The sequence below is a fragment of the Vulpes vulpes genome, chromosome 10 (assembly GCF_048418805.1).
Source record: "Vulpes vulpes isolate BD-2025 chromosome 10, VulVul3, whole genome shotgun sequence".
NCBI lineage: Eukaryota > Metazoa > Chordata > Mammalia > Carnivora > Canidae > Vulpes > Vulpes vulpes.
In genome coordinates, this window is record NC_132789.1 from 9865959 (window position 1) to 9875406 (window position 9448).

A 9448-nucleotide genomic window follows, 5' to 3' on the forward strand; every position below is an offset into this window, starting at 1 on the left:
GAGGGAACAACTTTTTACCTCAACACTTTTGCTCTCTCTGATTTGGTTTGGCCTCGTCCGGCATTTCTGTAACTATTAAGTAATTCCTGTGCTCTAGGTGGAACATATATTCCCCCCATAAGTGGAATAATTACAGTATTTGAATATGTCTACTTTTTGTTTTGGGAAAGTAGAATAAGAAAACCCATTATAGTCATATAACAGCCTCTTTATGACTGTGGGAAGAATCTTGACTCTTCTCAGTTTAAAAAGAATAATTACAGGGCTCCTGTCAGGCTTAGTTGGTAGAGCATGTGACTCTTGATCTCAGGGTTATAAGTTTCATCCCACATTGGGTGTAGGATTACTTTTTAAAAGAAAAAAAATAATCACATGAACATAGTAAAAAAAACTTTAAAACAGCACAAAAATGTTTAAAAGTAATGTTCCATCTTCATTTGCACTAACCCTTTTTAAATCTTTTCAATATTAAGCATTATTAACATTTTGTGACTTTTAGACTGTGTTTTAGGAATGTAGTATTTTCCTTAATGCCTGCTTTTTTTTAACTTTTTTTTTTTTTTTTTGAGACAGACAAGCTGCAATCCTTCCTGTGCCTTACCTTCACTCAATATGGGCAGCACTTCCCCCAAAGGGGTGGAGGACCCTGATGTCATCTTCCAGAAGTTTTTGCAACAGGCTGCGAATAATCAGTTAGACTCTTTGATGGGCCTGAGCAGTTCACCCCCTGTGAAGGATAGTATCATCATTCCATGTGAATTTTGTGGAGTACAGCTGGAGGAGGAGGTGCTGTTCCATCACCAGGTAAGAATCCCTAGAGGACCTGTCCATTTCACTCCATGCAGATCCTTCAAATGAACCTAAAATTTTCAGAAGTGAGAATATTTCTTTAGCTTTTAAATTGCATGCATACCTGACCTGGCTTTTGCCCTGTTCTGTGAACTATCTGAGGTGTACACTACCTTAGGCTTTCAGACTTTATCTCTGTCAACTAAAACCATAATGTCATTAAGTGAGGAACCGAGTAGCCAGGACTCCATTTAAGCAGACATCCAGGACCTGGCAAAAGGATTTACTTTTTTTTTTCTTTCTTTCTTTCTTTCTTTCTTTCTTTCTTTCTTTCTTTCTTTCTTTCTTTATTTATTTTATTTTATTTATTTTATTTATTTTATTTATTTTATTTATTTTATTTATTTATTTTTAGAGGGTGGAAGAGCACATGGGGGAGGTAGGAGAGGAGGGGCAGAGAGAATCTTAAGCAGGCTTCACCCTCAGTGGAGCCGGATGCAGGGCTGGATCTTATGACCCTGAGATCATGACCTGAGCTAAAATAAGAGTCGAGTGCTTAACCAACTGAGCCACCCAGATGCCCTGTGCCAAAAGGATTTTGATGAGTTTCCCTGAGGTCACTAATAAACATTTTATTTTTGACCAAGCAAATTCCTGTTGTGGTGGCATTTGTGGTGGCATTCCAGGAGACCTGGAGGTCTGGTTCTGGCTTTACCTTTATGTTTGACCTTAGGTCTTGTCCTCTCACTGGAGAGATCTATCAGTGAAGGAGTTAGACTGGACAGTCTAAAGCTCTTTTTCACCTTTGTAGTGTAGGATTCCAATCTGTTGCTAAAAAATACATTTTCTGCCGACATTTTCTTGTTTGTTATGAGGAGCTGATACTGGAGGTATGTTCGGGGTTATTTCAATAGTTGACCCTATATAGCTCTTGATAGAACATCACACACTTCATTTCTGTAAGAAGGATTTCTCCTTTTGGATCAAGCAGTAGACCCAGTAACTGCTTGTTGTCTCTGAGGGGAGACTATGAAATAAGTAACCATGCAAATATTCTAGGATCAAAGTAGTGACATGCTTTTCCAGGTTCTTAAGGCCAGCCTTCCCTTCATCCTGGCAGAGTCAGAGTGCTTCTTTCAGTGCCTTAGGTGCTAATGGGAATGATTGTGCCATTCCATATGTGTTTCTTCTTAGTCGCAGGCCCTTCCTCACAGTGGTTGTCAAAGTCATGTCTGTCTCCTCCCTTCCCCACTAAGATGTGTTTACCCAGCCTGTTCTTCCTTCCTTTCCTCGTGCTGCTCCCTCTCAGTTATCATAGGAATGATTCAATCTTGAGGAACTAATTCTGGTTTTTCTTGTTAGGACCAGTGTGACCAACGCCCAGCCACAGCAAACAACCATGTGACAGAGGGGATTCCTAGACAGGATTTCCAGCCTCCAGAGACCTCACCAGACCTGCCCAAGAGGCGTGTCAGACACCAGGGTATTAGCCAGGGCTGAGCCAAGGCCACAGGTCTGCTGCTGGCTCAGGCCTGCTTACCACTTCTCAACTGCTACTTTAACATGGGGGTTACCTGAATTCTGAATTACTAGGCACAGTAGGATCACATTGGGGACTCTTTTGAAGGCTAATTGTGGTCCCGTGTTAGACTGAGCTTTTTTTTCTTAAAGCTTTTATTTATTCATGAGAGAGACAGACAGAGGCAGAGACACAGAGGGAGAAGAAGGCTCAATGCAGGGAGCCTGATGTGGGACTCGATCCTGGGACTCCAGGATCACGCCCTGGCCTAAAGGCAGGCGCTAAACCGCTGAGCCACCCAGACATCCCTAGACTGAGCTTCCTTAAGTGTATTTATAGGGTAATGGCTTTGGGGACAGCCACAAGATATGCTTCTCAGTGCTTATTCAGATGTAGGTCTCCTATCTGTGCAGTTAGTGGATAACTTGGAGATAATTTTCACACTTCACTATGTCTGCCCTGGGTTCCTGCTTCTAGTTGAATTAGGTTTAGGGTACTCAAATTTATTAGTAACATTATTTACAAACCTCATGAGGTGGCAAGTAAGCTGTTTTTGAAACCAAACCACTACAAAGCCAATTGGAAATCATTTTTCGAGATTTGCTGGCACACCATTGTTGAATACTCAGGAGACTGTATTTGAGGACTCAGGTAGTAAGTGTGAACAAAGTGTTCCTAATCTTGTCCTGGAGATGTGTGTTTCAACAGTAAGGCAATTGTCTTCTACCCAGAATCCTATTATTCCTGCCCCAGATCCAGCACCAATAGCAAGAGCAGGCTTTTCCCAAAAGCTGGTGCTTTCTTTTTTCTCTTCTCAGGAGACCTGTCTTCTGGTTACATGGATGATATCAAGCAGGAAACAGCTAAAGGGCCCACCTACCCTCTTCCCCCCAGCAGACCCATTAATAATATGACAGCTACTTGTAACCGACTGTCAACATCCACATCAGGCCCCAGACCTGGGTGCCAGCCTAGCCCTCCTCGCATACTGAAGCTCAACAACTTAGACAGCCAGGATAGCCGAGGACGCAGTCGAAACAGCCATAATGCGGCCATGGTCACCGGACATGTTCCAGTGATTCATCCGGGGCGAAATCTCTACCCAGAAAACCTTGTACCCTCCTTCCCCCGTGCGCCCTCAGGGAGATATGGAGTAAGGTAAGAATCAGTAACCCAGGAGTGGTACTTGGGAGTAGCTCCGGAGAACAGAATATGGACTTTGCTTGTATTGTGACCTGATTCCAATATGTCACAATTTTTGCTTTCTGTGGGTTTTTCATTGTTCGTTTTGTCTGCTGGTGGAAAGTTGCTTTTGTCTGGTTCTGGCTGTTTCTGACTTTTACTCAGAGACATCTTAGGAACTAGTTTCCAATCCTCCTCTTTTATTTCAGTGGTAGGAATGAAGGTGGCAGGAACTCGCGGGTCACCTCCACCACCGCCAACTACCGCAACAGAACTGCAAAGGTAATTGGGGATCCAGCCAGTAATGCTCAATGAGGACTCAGAAATGAGTGGGGCTGGCATGGTTCTTGGAGTCAGAAGAGGTGGGCATTGAGCAGTGGATGAGGTTTCCATAGAAGTTTGACATTTCTAGGGTTCTAAAGAAGGAGGTTTGCTTTACACTTCCTCCTTTCTACTTCATTTGTTCTCTTGTTTAACAGGCAAAACCCCCCAAGCAACAGGGAGCTGGAGATGCAGAGGAGGAAGAAGAGGAGGAGTAATGGTGTTGCAGAGAACCTGCACAGTGGTTTCATCTTCTCTGCAGAGCAGCACTTGCGTGGTTCAGGCCCCACCTCTTGGGCTCTATGGGCAGGGGAGGTTTTACAGATTTTAACTTTTTCTAGGTTATGGCCATTTTGTGTCTTTTGAGATTGTGGGAGTTTGAGGGTTTGGGGGGAGGGTTAGCAGGGAGGCTGTTGAGGAATGTTTCATCTTTAGCTGCTGCCTTTTGGCTGCACAGAAATAATAAGTTATGACCCCTCAGCCCACCAGGGTTCCATCTTTTGACATACTATTACCACTGCTTCTTGGTGCTGTGAAGTCCTGGTGGAAAGAGGAGAGAGAATTCTGGAAACCTGGTACTCACCAGTGTAGTGATTCTCTTCCCTGCTGGGGCCTCAATTTGGGAACTTTAAGGTAACCTCTCCTGTGTACTGCCCCTCCCCAGTCTAGAATTTGGGCCTCTAATATGTATGGAGGCACTCTGGTACAGTGTTCAGGCCAGTTGCAATATATGTTAGGAAAAGGCTTTGGAAATGAGTTGAGCTAGAGGTGAGTGCACTAGTGGCTTTGTTTTAATCTGCTCCTTTGGCATTTGGCATAACTGCCTCCTGTTTCTGGTGGGGAGCACAGCTCCTTTGTCTTTACTGTCTTCTGATGGAGAAGGCTGGGGGCTCCCTGTTGCCACGAGGGCCACACTGGGCTCTGCCCAGATCAGGACTGAGGCCTAAGCTCCATGGCTTGCTCTGAAAGCCAAGTATCAGAGCCCCCATCCCCTCTTTTTATTTTACTACTACTACTACCATTATTATTATTATTATTATTATTAACATACTTGTAATAGAAATAAAGTTTGTACTTGGAGTTCAGCTGAGTCTTGTGGTTCCTTCTCCTTTGCGCTCTCTGGAGACCTCAGGGAAGGCAGAAAGAACAGGCTGGAGTCAGCCCTGAAAGACGGGATGGGGAGCAGGACTAAGCTTTCTCTGTGGTTCCTGGAATAGTTCCAGCATGAGCTTCTTCTCAGAGCCAGACATTCAAGATACAGTTTTCTAGGGACCCATGGGTGGCACAGCAGTTTGGCGCCGCCATCAGCCCAGGGCGTGATCCTGGAGACCCGGGATCTAGTCCCACGTCGGGCTCCCTGCATGGAGCCTGCTTCTCCCTCTGCCTGTGTCTCTGCCCCTCCCTGTGTGTCTCTCATGAATAAATGAATAAAATCTTTTTAAAAATATAGTCTTCTATTGGATTTTGAGGAAATGGATGGTTTGTTGCAGCTCTGGTGATGATCTGCGATGGAGATGGGACTACTTCCAATTGAATAGAGAGAAAGGCAGACTTCTTTCTTTCTTTTTAAAGATTTATTCAAAAAGGAGTGAACAAGAGCACAAGGGAAGGAGGCGAGGGAAAAGCAGACTCCCCACTGAGCAGGGAGCCTGATGCAGGACTCCATCCTAAGACCCTGGGATTATGACCTGAGCCAAAGGCAGACATTTAATCAACTGAGCCACTGAGATTTCATGAAAGCCTTGGTCCTGAGAGTGGTTGAGCTTTAGCAGAATTATCCATTACCCCTCAGCACTTCACAGTTTCCACAGGACTTTAGTTCATGTTGGTCATGTTGAGCTCATTTGTTTTTCTCCTGACAACCTAGTGGGGTGGGAAGAGACGTAAGAATTGCCTTTTTCATCAGTGGAAGGGAGTGATCTGCATAAGGTTATGCAGACTAATTCATGGCAGAGCAAGGTCTCAAATCCAGGTCTGAGTTATACTGAGAAAAAGAAGTGAGACCAGAAAAAAGAATATGGAATATAAAACTATAGGGTTTTTTGAGTATGCTTTATGTCAGTTATACCTTAATAATAGCTCAGAAAGAACTTCTTGTCTTTGATGAAAGAAACCAGAAGGACTGAGAGACTTGTGCCACTTGTGGCATGATTGAAAATCCCCCTGGAACTTGAAGAAGGTGTGAGGAAGAATCCTGTGGCAGAGAGTGATTTGGGGCTTGTCACCTATAACTTTAGCTTTTGGGGATGGAGATGGATGAACTTGTTTTCCTTTGTTTTGGTTGGATTAGACATTCAGTAAAATAGTAATTTTTTTGGTTTTTCTTTAGTATTTTCTAGTTTCTAAATGTTTTTATTTACAATGGATATACTTTTTGAAATATTTTTTTAAAGATTTCATTTTAGAGAGAGCACACGGGGTGGTGGGGGGGAGAGGGAGAGAGTGTCTCAAGCAGACTCCCTGCTGAGCCTGGGGCTCAATCTCAAAATCCTGAGATAGTAACTTGAGCATAAACCAAGAGTCAGATGCTCAACTGACAGCTGCTCAGGCATCCCTGAAATATTTTTTAAAGTATTGTATGCACCTAAAATAAGTATAGCTAAAAAGACTCAAGAAGTAATTTCTTGTCTTTCCTCCCCTTGAAATTCTCTCCTAAAAACTGCTTTTTTTTTTTTAAAGCTATTCTTCTGGTATTCACCATTACATTTCCAAATCATGGCATTTGACAGCATTGCTCTTATTAACCGTTATTGTATTTGCTTTAGCATTGTATCTGTAATTTTTTTCCTAAAGTCAAGTTAGAGGGAGTTTTGGATGTGGTGCCCTTTAATCACAACTGCTTTAAGTGTTTATTTCCTAAGAATGAGGACATTCTTTTAATTTAACCACAGTGCAATAATTAGGAAATTAACATTGATACAGTACTATTATCTTTTACAAACCTTTTTCACATTTTACCAATACCAAATTTGTCCCAGTAATGACAAAAAAATTTTTTTTATTTGTTCTAATACTCAAGTATAGTTATTTTGCTGACAAGGTATGGTCAGCTGGTTCCTGTGTCTTTTTTTGGCGTGGCCAACTACTGCTTGAGCACGTCCTTTCTGGCACAAGATACTCCAGGTTCATTTTGTATTTTCCTTGCCTCAGGGCCAGAATTCTCTTGCCCAGAAACCTTGGATTCTTTTGAGGAGAAAAGAGTAGTTAGAAACCATCATCTGGGTGCTTGGCATGTACATGAGGTTACTGTGTGGAGGCAGGAGTTAATTGTCCTCTCAGGAGACAGCTAGGAAATATGTGTGTTCATATATGTATTATGTATGAGTGTTAGAGATATGCATATACTTAATTTTAGGTCTGTGTATACCAGCATGAGTTCATAACCATACATCCAATTTCAGTTTATCATCACAGGATTTGATTCTATCCTTTGCCTTCTCCAGCAATAAGAAATCTGGCTGGAGTTATTCTCAGTATATTTACTTATTTGCTCAGTCCTCAAATACAGAGAAAGTGGTTTCAGAATTGCTAAACCTTACCACTATAGGAAACATAACCTACTAATAAACTAAATATCTGTTTATAACTCTTTTTACTTTATTAAGAGTATAGTCAAAATGTGTTAAAAATTATAAGTTCTGAGGCAGCCCCGGTGGCTTGGCGGCTTGGCACCGCCTTCAGCCTGGGGTGTGGTCCTGGAGACCCCAGATCGAGTCCTGTGTCGGGGTCCCTGCATGGAGCCTGCTTCTTCCTCTGCCTGTGTCTCTGCCTCTCTTTCGGTGTCTCTCATGAATAAATAAAATCTTTTAAAGAAATTTTTTTTAAGTTCTTTTTTTGAACCCCATCCTCTAGTGTGTTAGGTTATTCACTGGAAATACACAGGTTATTCACTGGAAATACACTTAATCTTGGATTTTGTATTTTTAAGATTTTATTTATCTATTCATGAGAGACACAGAGCGAGAAAGAGAGAGGCGGAGACATAGGTAGAGAGAAAAGCAGGCTCCACCCAGGGAGCCTGATGGGGGACTCGATCCAGGGACTCCAGGATCACGCCTCAAGCCAAAGGCAGATGCTTAACCGCTGAGCCACCCAGGTGTTCCTATCTTGGATTTTTGTTTTTATTCCATCTTAGGGATTTCTCCCCCCACCCTCAGACTTGTTTATTGTATTTTACAGTATGTGAAGTATTAGTATGGTTCCAAGTTAAAACTACAAAAGGTTTACTCAGAAGCATCCCTAGCCCTCATACCTTCCACTCTCATTCAACATCTCCAACCTTTTACCTTGTTTCCACGCACTGTCTGTGGGCAACCAATCACATTAATTTCTATTTTATTCATTTTTCTCCGCCTAGATTTTCTTGTGTCTTTTTGCCAAAATAACCAAATGTGTGTATTTCTTTTTTCCTCTTTTACACCAAAGGTAGCATATTATAAATATTCTTGAACTTTTACTTTTTTCACTTCACAGCATATTCTCAAGACCACTCCCATTTTATATATGTATATGATATACCTCATTTTAAGAATCTCTTCATTGTGTGAATGTCCTATGGTTTATTTGCCCAATTTCCTATGTGTTGTTTAGGTTGTTTCCAGTATCTTATGATTAAAAATAATGTTGCAGTGAATACATTCTTATTTTATTTTTTTTGGAGAGAGTGCAGGGAGGGACAGAGAGAGATCAAGTGAGAATCCTAGCAAGCTCCAAACCCAGCACAGATTCCCGTGTGAGGATTGATCTCATGACCCTGAGATCATGACCTGAGCTGAATGAAACCGAGAGCTGAATGTTTAACTGACTGAGCCATCTGGGCACCCCTTCAGAGAATAAATTTGTTTCCTTATTTGTGAGAGGCAGAATTTTAAGTTGGCCATGAAGACTCCTGACTCTTGGTGTACGTAGCATACATGTAATGTACATGTACATGGTGCACCTGAGGGTAGGCAGGGCTGTGAATAGGATTGTTTTATGACAAAGGTGTGAAGAAATTTTGCAGGTGTAAAGTCTCAAATCAATTGGCTATGAGTTAAGGAAGATTATCCTGAGTGTGCCTGACCTCATCAGATGAGCCTTTAAAGGGACTGGGAGAAATAGACCAATTTCTTGAAAACCACAAACTACCAAAACTCAATCATAAGTATGACACCCTTTATCAGATTTTAACAGATACAGCTATTCAGATCTTCTATTTTTCCTGAGTGAACTTTTAGTTTTGTCTTTCAAAGAATTTGTCCATTTCAGTAAGTTAAATTGGCACAAAGGTGTTCATAATATTACTTTGTCTAAAAAGTATCTGTAAAATCTGTACTGATAACACCTATCATTTCTGATATTGGTCATTTTTTTTTCTTTTTTCCTGATTGGCTAGAGCAGTGATCCCCAAAGTTTTTCTTTCTTAAAGGCCAAATAGTAAATATTTAAGGCTTTGCAGACCATTACGGTCTGTACTACTCAACAGTGCTGTTAGAGAGTGAACGTAGCCATGAATATTACCTATGAGTGAGACTTCCAGTGAGACTTTATATACAAAAACAGGCAGCTAGATTATGAGCCATGCTATGGTTATTTATTTTAAAGATTTTATTTATTCATGAGAGACACACAGAGAGAGGCAGACACATAGGCAGAGGG

The 9448-nt window shown here is 41.7% G+C and overlaps 1 protein-coding gene across 6 annotated transcripts in view; it reads left to right on the top strand.

Annotated features, from left to right (window-relative positions):
• Window positions 1–4896, top strand: part of TRAFD1 (TRAF-type zinc finger domain containing 1) — a 48370-nt gene extending 43474 nt beyond the window's left edge. For all 6 annotated transcript variants that reach the window (XM_072725150.1, XM_026018862.2, XM_072725152.1 and 3 more), the window contains 5 exons: window positions 574–804; window positions 2152–2272; window positions 3127–3466; window positions 3700–3772; window positions 3970–4896. In XM_072725150.1, the coding sequence (XP_072581251.1) occupies window positions 574–804; window positions 2152–2272; window positions 3127–3466; window positions 3700–3772; window positions 3970–4029 (825 nt within the window). In that variant the 3' untranslated portion in view covers window positions 4030–4896. The remainder of the gene's footprint in view (window positions 1–573; window positions 805–2151; window positions 2273–3126; window positions 3467–3699; window positions 3773–3969) is intronic.
• The last annotated feature ends 4552 nt before the right edge of the window (window positions 4897–9448 follow it).